Genomic DNA, 24,001 nt, shown 5'->3' with positions numbered 1-24,001 from the left:
ATAGTCTCTCTATTTGGCTAAGAAGTACAGGGCGTGTGTGTGTGTGTGTGTGTGTGTGTGTGTGTGTGTGTGTAAAATACATGTAACATAAATGAATCGTTGTAACTATTTTCAAGCATACTATTCAGGGGCAGTAAATACATTCACACTGCTGTGCAGCCATCACCCGCCTCCAGCTCCAGAATTTTTCATCTCCCCCCGAAACTTCACCCATAAAACACTAACTCTCCATCTCTCCCTCCCCTCAATCTCTGGCAACCATCATTCTACTTTCTGACTCCAGGTCAGGAGTTTTCACATTTTAAAAAAATTCTTCATGCAGAAACCTTGTTGCTGAAGCCAGATCTTCCATTTAACATCCTGTTCAGCAAAGAGCATCAGGTTATATTCCAGAGAAATTACACTGGAGGGGCAGGTCAGAGCAGAACATGGAATCTTAAAGGCTGAACCACGAAGCCGGTCCTAAATGGGGAGCCTGCGAGGATCCAGCCTTTAGCGAGGGTTTGCTTGGAGAAGCAGTATGATCAGATGACATTTCGCAAGGGCAATCGGGCAGGGATGCTTATACGGGACGAAGGGACTGGCAGAAATGGGAATGGGGAGTGGATGGGGACTTTCTGTATTAACAGCAATCCAAGCAAGGAGATGATGAGAGCCTGAACTGCTGTTCACAAGGAGAGAAAAGACTCCCAAGATATTCCAGAGGCTGAGCGCTGAGGCACTGGTGGCGGAGTCTGACTCAAGAATGAAGACACCAACGTGACAGTAATTGTGAAGAAAACTTGTGTACGGTCTGGGTAAGGGGGAGGTGAAATTTTTAAAAGTAACAATTCTATGACTTTTAAGCCTCTGAAATTTGGAAAATGCTACTAATAAGAATGGGCTTCCCTTGTGGTGTAGCTGGTAAAGAATCCGTCTGCAATGAGGGAGACCTGGATTCGATCTCTGGGTTGGGAAAATCTCCTGGAGAAGGGAAAGGCTACCCACTCCAGTATTCTGGCCTAGAGAATTCCATGGACTCTATAGTCCATGGGGTCACAAAGAGTTGGACACAAGTGAGCAACTTTCACCACATTCTTCTTCACACATAAACAAGAATAAGGAAAGCTGGGTTGGGGAGAAATATGAAGGGAGATTTTCAGCTCTATGTTGGCTAAGTATCTGATTCCCACAAGAAGTGGGGGTCGTGATGGCTTAAAGGCAGTAAGAGAACAGACACACTGGAAGTCATCTGAATCCAAGGGGCTGTGTGAGATCAGAAAGGGAGGGTGAGTACAGAGCAGAGGATGGGGGAGAACTGTTACCGTCCGCTCCTACAGAGGAGGAGGAAGAAAAGAAGGGGAGGAAGAGGTGGAGAGGGCGGGCCCAGCACAGCGGCCATGTGCACAGAGGTTGGCGGGGAAGGTGGCGATGGTGGCAGTGCAGGGGCGCTGCCCACTCCTGCCTTTGGGCACCCACCCCCTTACAAGCATTCCTTTCCTTAGTGTCTGCCCCACAGAAGCCCTCAGCCCCACTCTCCCTGCCGCACTGAAATCTGCCACCTGCCCAAACACACCCCACCATTCCTCACCTTGTGCCCAGCTACTCGGCTGTGTCCAACCAACTCTTTGCGATCCCATGGATTGTAGCCCGCCAGGCTCCTCTGTCCATGGAATTCTCCAAGAATCCTGGAGTGGGTTGCCACTTCCTACTCTAGAGAACCTTCCCAGCCCAGAGATCGAACCGCCCCCTGTCTCTTTCATCTACTGCACTGGCAGGCGGCTTCTTTACCACTAGCGCTGCCTGGGGTTCCTCACCTTATTCCCTTCTCTCGATAATAACCTAGACAGGTTTCAAAATGACTTAGACATCCCTCTGTGAGGGCCTTCCTTTATCTCCATCAGATGGCACCCTTCCCTCCTCTGTCCTACCTCTAGACAGTTCAGACCTTGCTAACGTTGCACTGGGCTGTAGTTTTATTATTTACAGATTTGTTTCCCCTGTGGACTGAACACTTGGCAAGGGCCTCGTTCTGATTCCACTTTCATTCCCAGGACTTTGAAGATATTGGATTAATACCTGTTTGTCGCGTGCATCGCTTGAGGCAGAGCACACAGTCGGTGTGCAACGCTTCCCCCTCCCTGACTCCTCAGTCTGCTGTGGACACTCACGCATGCCACGAACCTGCATACAGAAGGGCCCGGCACCAGCAGTGGTACTGAAGGAAACAACGACAAGCGGCTGTGCTCCCTCTGGACTGCCATCGTGATCCGGACTCAGTGTTTTTGCATAATGATAAAAGAGCCTCTAGAAGCAACACCAATGGCTCCATATGGAAACATGTCACTTTCTAGAGTGATACCCCTGTCAATCAGATGAACTGAAAATCTTTTGTCTTCAACTGGCCATTCTCAAAAAGCTCTGGGCTGGGCACAAAAACGCGGTCCAGGTATGTATGAACTGATTCCCGGAGGTGTCAGGTTTATTACTTAAAACTTTGTTTAGAAGCGAGGGTGACAGCTCTCACTGCATTCAAGTGATGCACTTTAGGCAGAGCTGAATCACATTCAAATCCAGCCCCCAAGTGGCCCTGAAACCAACAGTACCAAGTGGAGAAGGGGAGGGGAGGGGGCGGATGGGAAGACCCCCCCCCATCTCCCTTCACTCCTCAGATTCAAAAACCAGGGATCCAAGTAACACCGGCCAAATCATCTCTCCGTGGTACAAAGATAAACAACAAGATCAGATGTTCTATCTACTTCTTAACCCATAATCCAGTTAGGATGCTGGGAAGTGATGGCATTCAGTTCAAGTGAAAAGTACACAGAGGCACCGTCTCTCCTGTTTCTAATCCATGCAGTAAGAACAGAACTTGTCCACCCTATGTGTCCATCAGCAGACGAATGGATAGAGAAGATGTAGCAGGTGTATACGGGCTTTCCAGGCGGCTCGGGGGTGAAGAACCCACATGCCAGTGCAGGAGATGCCTGGAGAAGGAAAGGGCAACCATTCCAGTATTCTTGCCTGCGAAATTCCATGGACAGAAGAGCCTGGTGCGCTACAGCCCATGAGGTCGTGAAAGAGTCAGAAAAATATAAATATATTTATATTATAAAATTTTAAATATATATATACTTACATACATATATATGTTAAAGTCACTCAGTCATGTCTGACTCTTTGAGGCCCCATGGACTATACAGTCCACGGAATTCTCCAGGCCAGAATACTGGAGTGGGTAGCCATTCCCTTCTCTAGGGGATCTTCCCAACCCAGGGATCCAAGCCAGGTCTCCCACATTGCAGGCAGATTCTTCACCAACTGAGCCACAAGGGAAGCCCACATATATATACATACATACATATATGGTGGAATACTACTCAGGCATTAAAGAGAATGAAATAATGCCATCTTCAGCAACGTGGATAGACGTAGAGATGATTATACGAAGTGAAGTTAAGTCAGACTGAGAAGTGCAAATACCCTATGATATCACTTGCATGTGGAACCTAAAATATGACAGAAATGAATGTATGAAACAGAACCATGGACACAGGGAACAAACTGGTGGTTGTCAAGGGGGAGGGACGGAGTGGGAGGTTGGGGTTAGCAGATGTAAGCTTTCCTATATAGAAAGGACACACAACAAGGTCCTACTGTACAGCACAGAGAACTATATTCAACACCCAATGATAAACCATGATGGAAAAGAATATAAAAAAAGAAAGTGTATATATATGCATAACTGAATCACTCTGCTGTACAGCCGAAATTAACACAGCACTGTAAATCAACTATACATCAATTAAAAGAATGATAAACGTCATGTGTCTCCACAGTGGTCCTCAGCTGAGTAAAAGCTCCCTAGTCCTGCTCTGAGGAACAAATCTCATGCCCAGGGCTTACCCACGGCAGCTTCCACATCCCAGGAGAGGAAATTCAGGCTCCTACTGTCCCTACTGGATGTATCGGTCATCTCTTCCCAAGGAAAGAGAGAAGAAATGCTCTCCATGAAAGGGAACAGTGGTGCAGCAATCTTTCTCTAGTTCTCCTAATACACAAGAACCTTCAAGAACAGCGTTCCACTGCCTCTTCCTGGAACAGCAGAATAGGAGACTTAGTCTCTGCAATGGATAAAATGCATGGTCTCTGGACTTGAGGGTAACAGGCACAGCCAAGGGCAGGGCAGACAAATGGTGTGAGGGAGGGAATTGAATTTCCCCCCTTCAGGTAAAAAAAGGACAAAATAGCATTTTTCAATAGAAGAGCCTTACAATGACCTCCAGTGCACACACACTCACACAGACACACAGACACACATACAGAGACACACACCCCACCTAGAACTGCATAGGAGTAACTCAGCAAATCAAGAGCAAGCCAGTATCTATGAAGAAGAAACACAAAGCTGTGCACACCTTTAAATAATTCATCAGACAATTAATTGATTAATTAAATTAGACTGGGACTTCCCTGCCAGTCCAGTGACTTTGCCTTTCAATGCAGGGGGTTCGGGTTCAATCCCTGGTCAGGGAGCTAAGATCTCAGGTGCCACATGGCCAAAAAAAAAACAAAACATAAAACAGAAACAATACTGCCGCAAGTTAAAAAAGAGTTTAAAAATGGTTCATGTCAAAAAAAAAATATTAGACCATCTTTTCTAGGTGAAAAAGATGCACAATCATCTCAACACTAGGAGAATCTTGTTTAAAGTTATGGGGTTAGGTTTTCTGTATGCCCCCCTTCCTTCTCTCTCTCTCTCTCTCTCTGTCTCTCTCTATCACACACCCCCCTCACATGTTTTATTCCTATAAAAACTTCAAATATTCGATCAGAACTGGCCCTTTGAATTGGATCACCAAAATCACAAGTGAGGTCGCATTTCCCCTCTCTATCAGTACACTACCTCCTAACTTAGGAAGGAGAATTAATGAAGGTCTGAAGAGTGAGCTACGGACACCAGAATTCACAATTAATGGACAGGGTTAAGTAGGAGGTCAGCTCAGAAAGACACCATAAGGAACACCCAGCGTTCCATTTTATTAGTTGTTCTGAATCTACAAGGAAAAATATGCCCTAAAAAAGAACAGAACTCAAACTTTAAAGATCATAAAGAGTGAAATGAGACCTGGAAGTTCCCTTTCAGGGATCCAAGAAACATATCCTTTTTCATCAGAGCAAAGTACTTGAACTTTATTCTTCTGAGCGTTCTTCAATTAGTTTTTGCCTCCCCGACATCAGCAAGTAATGCAAGAGGTTCCTTCCCGAGATAACTCAGCTGGGCACTTGCCAATGTTTCCAGCCACAAAACTGAGCTCAGAGCAACAGCTCAAATTCTGGACTCGATTCAGGGCCTGACACTGCCCAGGGTTAAACTATGTAGGGGGCTCCCTGACACAAAGGAAGGTCCCTCAGACCGGCCACGTGGAAGATGATCACAAGTCAGAATACGAGCATCACACACAAGGGCTGCATTCGATTTCACTTCTATCCAGAGGACAAGAATTAAAATCTTTGAGTCACTGAGGGCTCCGGGAGACGAGCTTCTCTGGCCAGCAGAGGCTGTGGAGGGGGCCAGTCATTATCTGTTGAACTCTGAGTGTCCCGGTGTTAATGTAAAACCTCTCCCAATCATCTTGTTTTCATTTGATGATTTCACGAGAAATTAGCTAAAGAGGTGCATTTAAACTGTATGTCTGCCATTTGGTACCATTCCAAATGATCTCATTTTTAAAAAATTAACCTATTTTTCATCTAATGTCCAGAATATACTTTTCTTGTCTCACATTTTAAAAAAAGGGGGGAAAGGGTCAATTCAAGTATCTGATCTAAACCTAAAGCGATTTAACATCATTATTCTTTGCCACTTAATAAATCTAAGTCCTGTCCACCTCATCTGTTGTGACTAATAGGCCTTTGTATACCCTTCTATGAACCTGAATGCAGGAAGGATGGGGTTGGGGGGGGAACACACAAGTAGATTTTAAACAGAACTCCTGAAAGATTCAGAAGTCCTGCTGACATTAAAAAAAAAAAAAAAAAAGACCAAAAAGCAAGGTCCATCTCTGCCTGGTGGTGGGTTGGCCATTGCCTGACCCTCAATGAAGAGACAAAGCAGAGTGGGCCCTTAATGCCCAAGGAGAGGAAGGCAAACACCAAGAGTTTTATTTCAATCACTAAGAGTTTTACCAAACTTTTAAATATTTTCCACTAACAGATGGTAAAAGGGCTTTAGTATATGCAGACAAGTTTAAAATGCTTTTCTTAGGTGGTGCTAAATATTACTGAATCGTGTCCCAAGGATATCTCTGTTGAGAAGCCCTGACGGCTTCTCTTCCATCGGTCAGTGTTTCCAGAAGGCAGGGAAGGGCTGGCGAGATGGTGCAGAAAGCAGAGCACTGCATAACAACATAATAACTGGAACCCAGCGTGAGCATGAGCAGGAGGACAGGATGGGACAAGAACACAGGGTCACGCAGGAAAGGACACTGTCTTGTTCACCTTGGTAGCCCTAGTGGCCAAAAGGAAGCTTGGAAATTAGTTCAGTTCAGTTCAGTCGTCAGTCACGTCTGACTCTTTGCGACCCCACGAACTGCAGCACGCCAGGGCTCCCTGTCCATCACCAACTCCCGGAGTTCACCCTTCTTGTGAAATCATCCAGCCATCTCATCCTCTGTCGCCCCCTTCTCCTCCTGCCCTCAATCTTTCCCAGCATCAGGGTCTTTTCCAATGAGTCAACTCTTCGCATGAGGTAAGTATTGGAGTTTCAGCTTCAACATCAGTCCTTCCAATGAACACCCAGGACTGATCTCCTTTTGGATGGACTGGTTGGATCTCCTTGCAGTCCGAGGGACTCTCAAGAGTCTTCTCCAAAACCACAGTTCAAAAGCATCAATTCTTCAGATCAACTGAATCAGTAATTAAATTGGAAATTAGTAAGGGCTCAATAAATAGTGCTGAGTGAATGAATAAGGGAAAGAAAACAAACAACACCGTAAGAAGAAATGGAAAGGTGTGATGAGAAGTAGAGAAAAGCTAAAGTACAGAGTTCATTGAATCCTCCAAGAAAACTTTACGAACTTTTGCCAAAAGTCAAAGCCTTCATGGCGGATAACAGGTGAGCCTCTGCTTACGACGGGGCACCAGCCTTGGGACCCAACCTGTGGGGCTCCCTGGAGTGGGGATGGGACCATGAGACAGTGGGACCAGTTCCCTCTGGGCTCTAACTCCCCGTACTTCTAGGAGATGCTGAGTGCATGGATAGTCTCCCAATGCATTCTGGCTGGTTTTCAGCATTCTTTCCCACATGTTTTAAAATCAAACCTACTTGCAAGTAGCCTGAGCGACTCATCTTAATGTCCCTTCCTCTCTCTGTTCCCGTGTCCTCTCTGGCACAGGGGGTGGAGAATGACACCAGCCCAATGGGGCAGGGGGATGAGGAGGGGGACCCTCAGCTGAGAAGTTGGCCCTCCTGCTTGAGCGGTCCCTATTACACATGGGGTGAGGACTTCAGCCTCAGGGTCTTCAAGGAAACAGAAGGAGTCATACCAGCCTTCTGCTATGAGCATTTTAGGAGAAACTCTTTTAAACAGTATGGTATGGGCAAGCTGTGCATGTTCAGTCACCCGGTAATGTCGCTCCTTTGTGACCCCATGGTCTGTAGCCTGCCAAGCTCCTCTGTCCATGGAATTCTCCAGGCCAGAATGCTGAAGTGGGTTGTCATTCCCTTCTCCAGGGGATCTTCCTAACCCAGGGATCAGACCCAGGTCTCCTTCATTGCAGGCAGATTCTGCACCATCTGAGCCACCATTTATGCCCTTGAACAGTATCCGGGTAGGATAAGCAGGGCTTGAAAGGTTTTAGCACAAGTGATTGAAAGGAGACAACCATTCATTTCATTTAAATTATCCCAAGTCCCCAGTTTTCTTCTTTATTCCACAGCTTTTAAAAAAGTACAAAAAAATATTCCCTACATATCACCCAGTAGCTTGGCTACAAGTGCTGGTGAATCCCAAGGGAAGACTCCTACCAATATTTAATTTTTTTATTCTTCAGCTATGCTGCATGATCTTAATTCCCTGACCAGGGACTGAACTCTGGCCTCTGCTTTGGAAGCGTGGAGTCTTAACCACTGGACTACCAGGGAAGTCCCTCCTACCGATATTTAAATGTGGAGGGAGGCACAACAGTTCTGCTCCCAAGATACAGTCCCACAGATCACTGCCATTTCACCTTTAGTCCCAGTAAGGCTTCAGCTTTGCTGAGGGCCTCTCACCCTCTCAACCAGAAGGCTACTAAGTTTACCTTGGGCAACACGGACATGGGTCACAGGAACTTCCAGAAAGGCTGTCTTGATGGCTGCGACTCCAAAAGGGCAGGAAAAATCTTGGCAGCAACAGGAGGGAAGTGTATGTGTGTGTGTGTGTGTTTAGGTGGGTTTACAGGGCTTAGGCGGCAATAGGAGGAATAAGGAAAGAAGTTCGTGACGTATTCTTTAAACAGCGATGCTCACCGCTCAGTTTTGAAATTACAGTAAATGGTGGCAGGTCACATGTATGTTCATCATTGCCCCCACTTCTCCAGCCCTGGAGAGAAGCATGTGGCAACCACGGGAAACCAGGAAACAGGCTTGAATCCAGCCGCTGGCCCATAGTCAGAAAACAGGAAGTAAACCGACACGCAACGCACGAACTCAAGACAGCCTACGTATGGGGAAAACATGTACAACGTCAAAGTGTTAGTCTCTCAGTCGTGTCCTACTCTTGGCGACTGTAGCCTGCCAGGCTCCTCTGTCCATGGGATTTCCTAGGCAAGAATACTGGGGTGGGTAGCCATCCCCTTCTCCAGGGGATCTTCCCAAAACATACACATGTGTAGAGTAAACAGAAGACTTATTAGGAAGAAGACTGAGTGTGTGCTAGGTCCTCACACTTTGATAATGAGAAAATAGCACTCTTCAAGCCTTCGCCTTCCTAGAAGGGTGACAGAAGCCGTAAGGGAGAAACAGCTCTCTTCGGGAAAGCATTCCTTTCATGGGGTAACACGGACACTGCCCTGCTCAGCGGAAACAGACGCCATCGCTCTCACCCCGTGTACATCTTTGGTGCTCTCTGTGCAGACCGGCCCAGGGACCACCACCCAGCTGAGCCCCAGCCCAGTGGGATGTGGCCACTTGGCAGCAGACAGAGGAACCTCCTCTCCAGAGGTAGGTCTGTGATACCAGCCTGTGCCCAGATGGGCACAGAGGACGTGGGGTTTAATTATACATGCAAATGTTCCCCTTCTGCGACACGAATAAGTTAAAAGTGAAAGGTTAATGTGGCAACAAGGAGAAAAACCATCATGGAATGAGAATGTTTTAGAGCTCTCATTGAGGAAAATAATAGCTACGGTCTGCCTCACAAGACCACGACTGTACTAACACAGCACTAAAACGCCTGAAGGGGGGTAGCCAGGAGAGGCTAGAGTGGCGTAAGAGATTCGAAGGCATGGGCAAGACACACGTCTCTACCTGGCAGGGAAACTCGTCCTCTCAGTGAAAGACGGAACAGAATGTTTGACTGGTTACTCAAATATTTGCAATTGGCTCCCTCAGCAAGAAGAGTTTCTTCTTAGAGCTGTCACCATCAAATACTATTTACTCATGGCTTCTCCGTGCCACTGTTGGTGTCCTGGATAAGATAATGTCTGCAGAAATGGTTTTGTATTTCTATTGAAAAACAGAAATCAACGCAGGAATACAAGAGACCGGCATGCCAGCGGTGAACGCATTTCCTAGGTGTCATCCTCCGTTCTTTTGCTCAGTATTGTAAGGGACCTAGAACCCCTTCACCAGTTCCGAATTCACCTGGCACCTCCTAGCCCTCTGGCCCTCTCTCACTCAATCTGGCCAAACAGAAAAGGAATCTGGAATGAAGGTAAAGCCCATGAAACTCCTTTCTGAGCTTTTGCCCGGTTTCTGGAACACAGGCCAATACAAATGTTCATAGCTTTATTAATATATGAGCTCTGCACCAGGGAGATGATAATAAAACAAGAGCCCTTTTGAGTCCAGCCTTTCTGAGGCCCAGGTCTCAGTATGGGAGGTGAGGGAGCCGGGATAAGAAAGCTAAAGGGCGGCCCAGGGGTGAGGACTCTAAGGGGAAAAGAAGTTCCCTCTTCTTGCCCTCCCAGAACTGCACGAAGCTCTTTCCCACTCTGTCTTGTCTAAACAGCCAGGTAAATAACACCAAGGTACAAGAAAGGAATTTTCTGGGTACATAAACAGGTCACATTTCTATCTTATTAAAGCAATCTATTCCCTGTTTGTATAAGAGAGGGTTTTTGCACTCCAAACCTTTGCAATTCTCACTGAGCTTTCAAGTGCTTAAAAAGAGTCTGATTCCTCATTTAAGATTTAACTTCCCCGGTTATGGGTTTTCTGTGTATATGTCTTATGCATACACACACAGATACATATATCCTGAGAGCTGCTTAGGGTACACATGGCAATGACAGAGCGCCCTCATTACTGGTAAGACCACCGTTGGTTATATTTATTAAAAGTCATTTAAAAAGCTGACAGAGAAAAGCAAATGTATCATATCACTTATATGATACATTGGAGTACAAAGGAGCACAATGAACTTATCTACAAAACAAACAGAGTTACAGGCGTAGAAAACAAACTTATGGTTACCAAGGGGAAAGCAGGGGCAAGGGGTAAATTGGCAGATTGGGACTGACATGTATACACTACCATACAGAAAACAGATAACTAGAAAGGACCTGCTGCATGGCACAAGGAACTCTGCTCAATACCCTGTAATGACCTATATGGGAAAAGAATCTTAGAAAGAGTGGATATATGGATATGTATAACTGATACACTTTGCTGTATACCTGAAACTAACAACATTGGAAACTGACTATATTCCAATAAAAATTAAAAAAATAAAGCTGACATATAAATATTCTTCGCTATCAGCTGAAGTACAGAATGTTATAGCAAATACAGAAAGCACAGAGGTCAACCCCACTATGGAGGTATTTATTCAATAAATTAGGTTTCATAGTCTTTATATCTGTAAACTAAATATGTTGAAAACACACATAAGACAGGCTTTCGTGTTAATAGTAAATAAGTCTCCATTTTTTACCCAATTTTTGGAATTATGGAAATGTGATAATTCCCTATCACAAGCAACAAAACAGAGACAAATTGGATTATAAGTAAAACCTTTTGCACCGCAAATAATACCATCAAAAAAGTGAAAAGCAGAATGAGAGAAAGTATTTGCAAATCATATATCTGATAAGAGACTTATATCCAGAATATATAAGAAAATTTTACAACTCAAAAATAAAAAGACAAATAATTTAAAACCAGCGAAAGAACTTGAGTAGACATTTCTCCAAAGAAGGTATACAAATGGCCAAAAAGCACATGAAAATATGCTCAACAACATTAGCCATCTGGGAAATGAAAATCAAGACCACAATGAGATACTAGCTCACACCCAGATGATGGCTATAATAAAATAGACAGACACTAACAACTTTTGGCGAGGATGTGGAAAAACTGAAACTCCCATACATTGCTGTGGGGATATAAAATGGTGCAGCTGCTTTGGTAAACAGCTTGGCAATTTCTCAAAATGTTAAACATAGAGCTACCATCTGACCCAGGAATTCCACTCTGAGGTATATACCCAAGAGAAACGAAACATATGTCTACACAAAAACTTGTACATGAATGTTCTTATCAGCAAAAGTTGGGAAGCAACCCAATTGTTCAGCAATAGATGAGTCAATAAACAAAATGTGGTATATCCATTTTATACCATGTATAAAATTAGTATTATTGGTGTATTCATTCCAATAATATCAATGGAATATTATTCTGCCATAAAAAGGAAAAAGGTACGGATGCATGTTATAAGAGAGATGGGCCTTGAAAACATTATGCTAAGTGAGAGAAGACACTTATTGAGTGATTATACTCATATGGAATGTCCACAATAGGAAAAATCTATGGAGAGGCAGTGGATTAGCAGCTGCGAGAATATTGGGAGAAGAAGCAGGTAAGGAGCAACTGGGTACAGAGTTTCTTTCTGGGGTGATAAAAATATTCTGCCACTGGAACTGGTGATGGTTATGCAACTCTGTGCATACACTAAAAGCCACTGAATGGTATATTTTACATAGGTAACTTTTATGGTATGCAAATTATATCTCAATAAAGATGCTGAGAAAGTAGGATGGTATTTACAAAAGCAGTTTAGAAGTCCCTTAACGTAACAATCTAAAATATATACATGATTATGGGACTTCCCTGGTGGGCCAGTGGTTAAGAATCTGACTTGCAATGTGGAAGACACAGATTCCATCCCTGGTCAGGGAGCTAAGGTCCCACATGCCACAGAGCAACTAAGCCAGCATGCCAGAAGTAGAGAGTCTGTGCACTGCAACGAAAGACCCCCCACCCCCATGCTACAGCTAAGATCCAAAGCAGCCAGGTAAAAAAATAAACTAAAATAAACAAAATACACGCATTATTAGAAAAGTAGGGTAGCAGCTTCAGCAGGCTTCTCCAGGTGCTTAGAAAAATTTGAAGTAAAAAAAAAAGCATTTTTTCAATTTCAGACTGATTAGACTAGGCCATTTTGACATTTTCATGCTTTCAAATTCCTCAGCATCACATATTTGACAATGTGCTAAACAGGCAGCATTAATAAAATAAATACTTTTGTTTTCTTTTACTGACGCTTCTAAATTACTCTTTAGCTCTTTTATAGTTTGCTAGCATGTCCAACGTGTTCACTCTAGGAGTGAGTTCCTTTCCATGGTGTGTAAGCAGGGAGAATCACGGGAACTAGGGAAAACCAGGCCTTCCGGGTTCTCTCCACCATTCAGTGAAATAACTTGTAAGTTTGAAGGAGGGCAATGTGAGATGACATTAATATAAACCAAAAATACCTATTTTCCATCCCTATAGATTATTACTGAAGTCATGAGGAAGTCATAGCTTATAAAGTTTGATACACTACAATTTTCCAAGGGAGAAATACTAAATAGAAGAGTGAACAGTTTTGCCCTGAGAACTTACTTAGCTAAAATCTCTACTTTATCTCAATGAATTCTTTAGTCTCGGACATAATCTTTGATTTGTTGGGGTGAGGGTAGGGAGATTCCCCCCACCCCCGCCCCAAAGAATGCACACGTTGCCCAGAAATAATCATGAAATTTCACAGCAAAGAACATGGAAACAAATAGTATTATCTGAGGCTCACCAGCAATGCCTTGATGTATTAGGGACATATGCCCTTCTAAAAAACATTCCCGGTTTCCATTTTTTCCCTAATAAATTAAAAAGAATCTCCACTGAAGAGAGATGATTCTTTTTTAAAAGTAAAATGTGCATTTAAGATAAGGGTGGAATGGGGGCAGGGAAGGGAGGCTCAAAAAGGAGGCAATGTATGTATAATTATGGCTGAAATAAACACAATATTGTAAAACAATTTTCCTCCAATTAAAAAACAAAATAAACAAAAAACAGAGCTTTCTTCTCTGTCAGTTCCAAGCTGAGGCACTCTTTTCAGATAAACAAAACTTACATCTCTAATTAACCATTTCCTTGGCACAGAGCTTCTCAAAACTAAGCTTTCAGAATTACTTATAAAAAAACTCAGCGTTTCAACTGGGTCCACAGAAGAACTCAAGAATTTGCATTTCTATTAACTTCCCTAAGGGGCTTCCCTGGTGTCTCAGACAGTAAAGAATCCGTCTGCAATCCAGGAGACCTGGGTTCGATCCCTGGACAGGGAAGATTCCCCTGGAGACTCCAGTATTCTTGCCTGGAGAATTCTATCTTCTCCAGCTCATGCTGACTCTGCTCCTCCGGGGACCACACTTTGAGGAGCACGGCCTCAGCATACACAGAGTTGCAACTGGCTAGGTCAACTCCTGGCTGGGCAGTTTTCTCCAAAACTCCACCAGAAAGGAGAGGCAAACACCATCCAAAAGCCAAACACACTTACATCCAATATTTAAATAACAGCGGTGGCCATTCCCTTTTGGGGGCTCATCCATATTGCTTCTCTTCCTGGTCTCACACCACCCTCTCTCTTGCCCATCTGAAGTGTGATTCTAGGGATTCTTCTCCTCACCGCCATCCTACAGGACTGTGGCCAGGTCCGTTCAACACGTCTTTCTCCCCAGATACAGTAGGAGTTTCCTCTAGTGGGCCCCCACCGGACTGGACACTATCAGCTGGAATAAGACATTTCTGTCCAGCTGCTCTTTTGAACTCAAGTTGTTGGCAATTGCCATGTTCTACCATATGGGCTGGGTATCAGAAAAAACCATTTATGAGCAGAGAAGCAGGGATGAGCAAGGACCTCCTGGGCTCCATACAGTCCCCTCCCCAAACCCCTGGCTTCAGTGGAGGCCTGACGCCCTGCTGTCCCCCTGCCCTTGGGTTCACTCCATGAGTCAACCCCAAATGTGTATGTGTGCCTGCTAAGTCACTTCCGTCAGGTCCAACTCTGCGACCCTATGGACTGTAGCCCTCCTGGCTCCTCTGTCCATGGGATTCTCCAGGAAAGAATACTGGAGTGGGTTGCCATGTCCCACTCCAGAGGATCTTCCCAACCCAGGGATCGAACCTGCGTCTCCTGCAGCTCCTGCATTGCAGGCAGATTCTTTACCACTGAGCCACTGGGGAAGCACCTCCCCCCCTGCAAAATGTGCACCTCCTATTAAATCCCCTTTCTTGTCTAAACTGGATGAAGAGGGTTTGTTACTTAAAACCAAAGGGGCCCTAATTAAAACTGTTAACAAAGTCAATCTTTGGGTACCTTTCCTCTCTGTTTCAGCTCACCTCAGAGATTGAATTCACCTTAAAACTTCATCCTACCCAGTTTACCTGCTTCTCAATATCTTTGCATTGAAGCCCTTTCTTACATAGATGACTCCCTGAACTCTATATCACTATGTATTTCAAATCCAGGACCTACCTGGATTCCTCTACAAGAGGCAATTATAATTTATATTTCCCTCCAAGACTAGGTAGGGATAAATGAATATAAATCAGAAATGAATATAAACCCATGTGCCTTCCTTCTTTGAGCACGGAAAAAAGAAATCCAATATACATGTTTTGAATTAAGATCTAATGGGAGGTTTTATTTACCATGTTCAGTTCAGTTCAGTCACTCAGTCATGTCTGACTCTTTGCAACTCCACGAATCGCAGCATGCCAGGCCCCCCTGTCCATCACCAACTCCTGGAGTTCACCCAAACTCATGTCCATCGAGTTGGTGATGCCATCCAGCCATCTCATCCTCTGTCACCCCTTCTCCTCCTGCCCCCAATCCCTCCCAGCATCAGAGACTTTCCCAATGAGTCAACTCTTCGAATGAGGTTGCCAAAGTATTGGAGTTTCAGCTTCAGCATCAGTCCTTCCAAAGAGCACCCAGGACTGATCTCCTTTAGGATGGACTGGTTGGATCTCCTTGCAGTCCAAGGGACTCTCAACAGTCTTCTCCAACACCACAGTTCAAAAGCATCAATTCTTCGGCACTCAGCTTTCTTCACAGTCCAACTCTCACATCCATACGTGACCACTGGAAAAACCATAGCCTTGACTAGATGGACCTTTGTTGGCAAAGTAATGTCTCTGCTTTTTAATATGCTATCTAGGTTGGTCATAACTTTCCTTCCATGTTAGATTAATTTAAATATCTAATTTTTCATTAATGTTTCTGAATACCTCCAGCTTCCCAGCCTCTTATTTTTATGGGATTCATATTTTTAAATGGCATTCTTATCTGCCTACTTCTTGGTTCAACCACAGATGTGGTATATTGTACATATGCATGACCAGGGAAAAGAGGGAATTTCTTTGTTTCTTTGAGTCTAGCTACTTCTCTTTTTTTTCTTTTAATTTATTGAAGTATGGCTGATTTACATTACAGCGACTCTTCTTAAAGCACAAAAGAGACAGAGCAGATAAAGCTTTGTGTCACTTAGGACACTACATCATACCTGGGGTAACACATCTGCTCTTTAAGTTTTCAAAGTCACGAGACGCTGCAAATCCAGAGGTTAAGAGTGACTTGATTCTCTTAGTCTCTCTGATGTTATATAGCCTCTGAATTTGATTTCAGGATTTGGGTCTTTTAAAATCAGGACTTCTGGGAATTTTCTTTGGCAACTATATGCAGCAAAAAAGTCTGATTATCTTGGCTACCTCATGTCACATAACAACAGGTAGTCCCAGATACCCAGTGGTTTTCTTGGAGTGGGTTGCTTTCTTTATGGTAATCAATTTACTTGGCCCCAGCTGCCAGGCACTTGACTGCCCAACTAACAACTAGAAATAGGACTTTAGCCACAAGGAAGGAAGAAAACTCAGATTTTCCTAAACACACAGTGAATGAAAACTTTTGCCTTGTCACTAACACATCTGTGTTTCCCTCATGAAACAGAGATGTCAATTTGGAAAACAATATAACTACAGAGGTTTCTCCACCTAGGAAAGTTTCACATGATATCTGACCTGGCCATGAGCCCAACATCCATCATGGAGGACTTAACATAAATTAATTTAAAACCGGAAATGAGGCAGCTGAAATTGTTGACTAGTTTCCTCTTGTTAATTCGCGGAAAAGATTGAAAGAACCTAAGCTATGGCAGATCATAGTTTTGAAAGTCAAAGATATAAGTAACAGAGAAGAAAAATTCTCTTATTCCACATTTTAGGTATTCCTTGGATCAAAACTTAAAGAAGGAAAAAAAATATACGGTGATGCATGGGACATACTTTTCTCATCCAACTCTTCTGCACCATATGATTTTCCCCAGGGGGACAGAGACTATAAAAGAAAATTAGCAAGGCAGGGACTCCCACACATAGGAATTCCTGTTGGGATATCAGATGAGAAGCAGCACTGACTACCTGCATAGACGCTACTCCTGTCTATATGGGGACAGGAAATACCACGGGAAAGGGGGGCCTGAGGACCCAGACAGGTCCTCTCCTCAGATGCCTTTCAGGGCATAAACACTGAATTGCTAAAATTATAACTTGAGGAACCACAGCATAGGAGGTTTTCTTCCTAACATCTTCCTTGTCCCAAGAGTACCAATCTGTCCGTGATTAGAAACCCCAATGCCCACTTTAAACCTAATAAAAGGTGAGGTCTCTTTACCTTTGTGGCTTAGGAATGAAAAGACACTTGTTATTTTCAAGTCACACTCCTATTTTTAGGAATGACTTGGAGACTTCTTCACAGTTTCCTGGCCACAATCTGCTAGACTGTACAAGTACCAAGTTCCAAGTGCAAAGCACTGATTGAATGCATTCCACTGCCCTGGATTACTTCTGACTAGACCACAAGCATCTAGAAGGTAGGGACTGTGGTACATATTTCTTTAACCTAAGTCAAAGCACACAGAATGCTTGGGAAATTTTTTCAGGGCAAAACATACTTATCTCAGTCTTCAAACAAGTTTTCATTTCCACAGCATGGAGCAGAGGAGATGCCTCTGGAAATATGAACGTGTCATCCATTCAACTATTGTCTTTTTTGTTTCCAAAAAGTTTGGTTGCACCCTACGGCTTTCGGGATCTCAGTTCCCAGGCTGGGGATCAAACCAGCAATGAAAGTACTCGGCAATGAAAGCAAGGAGTCCTACCCACGGGACCACCAGGGAATTTCCGATTCAACTATCGTGGAGTCCCACAGCATGTGTATTCACTGACACTCAACATAAGCATTCAGAAGAGCCATTACTGACCACAAATATCATTAAATGTGCATGGCTGCCTAGCTGTATTCTATTTCGGGGATCTCATTACTCCCCAGGAAATGATTTCATACTTCATTGTCTCAAATCGCATCATCCAAAAGAATCAGGATAAAACGGCTTCCTTAGAGAATGTCTTTCCTTCGATCTTGTGTTTGCATATTATCTTTGGGGGCCACCCCAGCTTTCTCGGCTCGCAATGCTGGCTACACAGCAAACTCGGAAACAGAAATATTACACACTAGAATCTTACCATTAGGAGGGGACGGGAGTCACTGTTGGAAGAGAGTTAAAGTCATAATATGCAAGTCCATGTTATGCGAGAAGGAGGAGAGAGCTGTGTGACCTCCCTGAACTGACTGGAAAGCCAATAGATTACTGGATGTCACCAAGACCGTTTGACATAGGAGGGAAGGTTCAAATTATGAAAGCATGTTGGCCTGAACAAGTTTTCTTTTAAACTTGCAGCTTTTAGCAATTAGCACAACCTTGCGAGACCTCCCATTTACATAGGAGAAACTACCATCAGTTTAGAAAAATGGGGTGAGAGTAAGGATGTAATCATTGTATTATGCTTTATCTGTAACAAAATGTCCCCTGGAAGTTCCAGTGTGTTTTAAATTCACATCAAAGGAAAGAATTCTCAATCCCACCAACTAGCAAATACAGGAATTTCAACTGTTCAGATGCAATAACTTTAAGTAAATAATTATTAATTTCTTACTTTCCAACCTACCGGTCAACCAGAAACACACAACTGCTGGTGAAGTGACACTAGGAAGGGGTCTCACTAATACGTTTCTTGCTTTCATCCTCCAAGCCTCGTAAATTACAAACTGAATTTACCGTCATCCAAGTAGGATCCATGCCAGCGTTCTGACTTTCTAAAAATTATCTTTAAGCAGCAATGAACTAAGGAGGGGATGTGATTTGGTAGGCATTATTATTAACATAACTTTTCTTTCCCTGTTTTTAAAGTCATACTTTTGAATTTTATACTACACGTGTTTCTTGCTCTGTGCGTGTGCTAAGGCCCTTCAGTTGTGTCTGACTCTTTGCAACCCTAGGGACTATAGCCCGCCAGACTCCCCTGTCCATGGGATTCTCCAGGCAGAATACTGGAGTGGGTTGCCACGCCCTCCTCCAGAGGATCTTCCTGACCCAGGGATTAAACCTGTATCTCTTACACCTTCTGCATTAAAGAACCTGCAGGTGGATTCTTTACCACCAGTAACACCTGGGAAGCACATACTTCCAAACACACTAAATTTTCCAAAACACACTAAATTTTTATCTGTTCTGAAGCTCATGGAACAGATAGGAGACTGGGTGGGAAAAGAAACCCAAAATACATGAATTTCAAATTCTAAACCGATCTGCCAAAATTGGATAAGCTGAAATGACATTTAGATACTAATAAAAATATTGTCTCAAGAACTTAGATTAATTACTGTAATATTCCATTATGAGAAATTTCTATTTATAAAATCTCATTGCTACTCTATGGCTAATCACTTCAAGTGCCATCTTAATGGTTTATTAAGTTCAGAAAAATATTTTTAATGGTTCGTAAGGAAAATAGTACGAAAACACCAAACAGCACAAAGTCCTCTATTAGGAAGGAAAGATATTTTGATCAATTAAAAGAAGTGCTTTGCATGTCATTAGAACCCATTTAAAATTATGACCTACATTATCTTAGAAAAGCAACAGTGTTTCCCAACAATTTGCAGCCGCAATCAGGAAAAGAGGAGCGTATTTAACAAGACAGGTACACCGCTAACATCCACAAACAAACTCATACACGAAACACATGAATTTAAGCCAGTCATTCCTGACTTTACCTTAATAATGTGATATTGCTGCCAACAGGCTAATGTAACCCATGGGTAGCCCAGCTGGCTTGCAAGTGATGGTATCAGTATGTGAATATTTTAGAAGAAATCAAGTACCTGATAGTTTCATGAGAAGTTCAGATGCTGCTTTAACTGACATATCCCGTCTTAGTACGTTGCCCTTTGCTTCCTGGGGCTTAAGCGTGTCCTCAGAGATGCTCGCGGCTGACACTTCAGACTCGGGGCTGAACACATAGCTGGACCGAGGCAATGTGACGCTTAGGGTCTCCTCGTCCTTAGGCTCCTCTTTTACTTTAAAATTGAGATTCATGGGCTCCTTCTGATTTGCAGCTGTCAAAAGAAGAAAGGGATTACATACATATACATATATGAGAGACTATTCCTGCTCTTAGCTGCTCCCTACTTAATGAAGTTTGGAATGCATGAACACATCAAGCTAGCACCGGAGGGACCACAGCCCCATCAAAACAGGCTGAGCCCTTGGCACAAAAATACAAGACACTCCATGAGAGCAGGACTTAGGAGGGTGTGGGCTTCTGAATCTCCGGAACGTATCGTATTTCAAGAAGTGCTGTCTCTACTAAGTGTCTGGGCATTTTCTCTTTGGTTTCCCTCGGTGTCTTCTTTCCAGTATTATGTCGCTGCCTCTCTGACCTCTTAGCACTCTCCCTACCTAATCCTGTTATAGAATAATGCATTCCAACAGTTACTCTGCCATAAAACATTGAATAGAAACATGTTAGTCGCTCAGTTGTGTCTGACTCTTTGTGACCCCATGGACTATAGCCCCCCAGGCCCCTCTGTCCACGTAATTCTACAGGTAAGAACACCAGAGTGGGTTGTCATTTCCTTTTCCAGGGGGTCTTCCAGACCCAGGGACTGAACCTGGTCTCCCACATTGCAGGCAGATTCTTCATGGTCTAAGCCACCAGGGGAGACCCTAAACATTTCATGGCAATAATCCAAGCAAAACCCTAGACAGCAGTGGTCAGGTGAGGACGGAGAATCTGTCAAAGAGGAAAGCTCAGCACAGAGATGTGCTACTTTCGCCTTATCATTTAAGCTGAGGCTGCTGCTGCTAAGTCGCTTCAGTCGTGTCTGACTCTGTGCGACGCCATAGATGGCAGCCCACCAGGCTCCCCCATCCCTGGGACTCTCCAGGCAAGAACACTGGAGTGGGTTGCCATTTCCTTCTCCAGTGCATGAAAGTGAAAAGTGAAAGTGAAGTCGCTCAGTCGTGTCCAACTCTTAGCGATCCCATGGACTGCAGCCCACCAGGCTCCTCCGTCCATGGGATTTTCCAGGCAAGAGTACTGGAGTGGGTTGCCACTGCCTTCTCCATAAGCTGACGCTACAGCCCCACAAAGAGTGGGGCAGGTATTTGGCTCTTTCTGGCCTTTATCTTATAGTCCAAATTATCTCCTAGCCCATAATGGGCATTTTTAAAGGAAAAAAATATATATTATTTTCTAAATGTAATTTTAGTTTTGCAGAGAAGCTGCACAGATGATAGAAAAAGTTCCCACACATCCGTCACCCAGAGTTTCCTAAAGTTAACATCTTACGTAACCATGGGGCATTTGTCAGAACGAAGCAATTCCCATTGCTATGATCTAAGATCCAGATTGTAGTCAGATTTCACCAGTTTTTCCACTGAAGTCCTTTTCCATTTCTAGCATGGTTGGCTGGTGTGGTGTGTGTGGTCAGAGCAAAGCTGACTGGCCTATTATGGGATGGATTCTGCGGCTTGGCTATACCACAGCAAGTCTTCCCCACTGCGCTACATACTACTTCCTGGTCTTCCTGGGGAAAAACCAAGAAGGAAGACAAGCAGCCTCTGGAGCCACTTGCCACTTTCACAGGCATCTCGCTTCCCTTTAAAGGGTCATAGTAGGAACACTTTAGGTTGGTTATATTAGGTATACTGGTATTTTGAGAAAGAAGATCTCATCCCAATACAGAAATCTCAGAAATGCTTACTAGAATGAGCCTTAAGCTGACACCTGCTTAACAAAGAAAAATAATAAAAGGATAAATCCCCAATGCAAACACCTATCACCCCCTGCCCACCACCTGCCTCCAGCCAATAGGTAAGCACCAAGTCCTTTCTTTCTGTCTCATGCCCCACTAAGAATATTTATTCTGGAACCAGAAGTTCACACAGACCAGCCTATTTGGAAACTGGACCCCAGAAGGCTAGAGACCTTTGGAAGTTTTACTACCAGAAAGATGAAGTGTGTGTGCATGCTCAGTTGTGTCCAACTCTTCGTGACCCCATGGACTGTAGCCCACCAGGCTTCTTCATCCATGGGATTTTCCAGGCAAGAATATTGCAGTGGGTTGCCATTTCCTTCTCCAGGGGATCTTCCCGGCCCAGGGATAGAACCCACATCTCTCATGTGTTCTGCACTGGCAGGCAAGTTCTTTACCACCACGCCACCCGGGAAGTCCAGACAGATAAAGAGCTAGGACTGAAACCCAGGTCTGTGGATTGTCCACTTTGTACCCCTTCCCACCTCCATCACACCATCCCTCCATCTCTGGTCTCTGTGTTACACCAACACTTGAATGGAACTTGACCTTCACGCCTTTGCTAAAATACCACCCTCTCGATGAAGGCCCTGACCATCCTAATCAAGACTGCCACCCCCACCCCCACAGTACCCCCAATCGCTCTTACCCAACTTCAACTTTCCTTTTTACTCCAAAATGTTTATCACCGGAAAACACTTCACTGTGGACTGAATTTTGTCTGCCCACCTCCCCGGATACATATATGGAAGGCCTAACTTCCACTGTGACTGTATTTGGAGACGGGGAGGTAATTGGCTAAATGAGGCCGTTAGGGTTGGGTGTGACCCCGAGACAATATGATCGGTGTCCTGAGAATGAACGCGGCACAGAGGATGTGCACACACAGAGCAAAGACCACGAGGGACACGGCAAGAAGGCAGGCATCTCAGAGCCGAGGAGAGAGGCCTCAGGAGAAACCAAACCTGCCCGCACCTTGATCGCGAACCTCCAGAATGATGAGAAATACATTTCTGTTGTGTGAGCCACCGAGGCCGTGGTATTCTGCCAAGACAGCCCCAACAGACGAACCCATACCACATCATTCTCTCGTTTATTATGTTAACAATTTATGGTCTACTTCTCCAATGCCAGTGCAGGACACACAAGAGATGTGGGTTCTATCCCTGGGCCAGGAAGATCCCCTGGAGAAGGAAATGGCAACCCACTCCAGTATTCTTGCCTGGAGAATCCCATGGATGGAGGACCTTGGTGGGCTACAGTCCACGGGTCGCAAAGAGTCAGACACGACTGAGCGACTTCACTTTCTCCAATTCAAAGATAGGTTTTCATGAAGGCGATGACCTTTATGGGGTTTCATTTCTTTTTAATTTTCTACTTCCTCCCTCAAAAAATTCTTTTTATTGTGAAATAAAATGTCATTCAAAAATGTGCATAAAACAGATATGTAGAGTTTAACAGGTAGTTACAAAGTGAATGACACTGTAAAAATCCTTTTGGGTCAAGAAATAGAAAAGCCCTGTTTACTTAACAAATAGGAAGCTCATGTGTCGGGCTGGTGGGCCTCTGGGCTCCACTTTATGAAGAGAGGTGTGTCTGTCACGGGCACCCTTCCTGAGGTCTGGGGAGTACGTTCACGCTCAGCCGCTACAGCCATGTCTGACTCTTTGTGACCCCATGGACCGCAGTCTGCCAGTTTCCTCTGTCCATGAGATTCTCCAGGCACGTATGCTGGAGTTGGTTGCCATGCCCTCCTCCAGGAGACCTTCCTGACGCAAGGATGGAACCTGCATCTCCTGCATTTCCTGCACTGCAGGTGGGTTCTTTATCCACTGAGCCATCTGGGAAGCCCAGGGAGTATGTGAAGCTTTTCAAAAGTGAGCTAGGATGGATAGCGGATGCTCACTGCATCCTGTCTACTTCCCATCATCACAGGCAATGACCTTTTTTTATAAATGCTGATGTACCTTGAATGTGTAGAACGGGGCCTGCAACAACACTTAGTAGGTGCTCAACATATATTTGTTGAATGAATAAAATATGTTGGTCACAAATCAGTGATATCTCTTGGCACTCCATTACAACTCATGGTAAACAAGAACCATGAATCCCAAAATATTTTACCTAAGGCAATCAGAAGTGCTTTCCCAAGGTATCATTAGATCTGGGATAAAACTTCCCAGCCCAGAGAAAGCTAAAGGCTCTGCTACTACACTACAACTCTCATTGAGGTGTCTCTGAATGATTACTTGGACTTTGGTATTACTAAAGGAGGAACCCAGAAGAATCTCCAGAAAACTGCTGAAAATCTAGTCCACTGGGGAGAATGCCACTGGAAACCAAAC

At 44.2% G+C, this 24,001-nt stretch overlaps 1 protein-coding gene across 9 annotated transcripts in view; it reads right to left on the bottom strand.

Moving 5' to 3' along the window:
* Nucleotides 1–24,001, bottom strand: part of ZNF827 (zinc finger protein 827) — a 189,854-nt gene that overhangs the window by 94,742 nt on the left and 71,111 nt on the right. For all 9 annotated transcript variants that reach the window (XM_060400611.1, XM_012097410.4, XM_060400614.1 and 6 more), the window contains exon 5: nt 19,722–19,955. In XM_060400611.1, the coding sequence (XP_060256594.1) occupies nt 19,722–19,955 (234 nt within the window). The remainder of the gene's footprint in view (nt 1–19,721; nt 19,956–24,001) is intronic.

The sequence above is a fragment of the Ovis aries genome, chromosome 17 (assembly GCF_016772045.2).
Source record: "Ovis aries strain OAR_USU_Benz2616 breed Rambouillet chromosome 17, ARS-UI_Ramb_v3.0, whole genome shotgun sequence".
Taxonomy (NCBI): Eukaryota; Metazoa; Chordata; class Mammalia; order Artiodactyla; family Bovidae; genus Ovis; species Ovis aries.
Note: the sequence above shows the minus strand (reverse complement) of the source record. Positions and strands in the feature narration are given on the sequence as shown.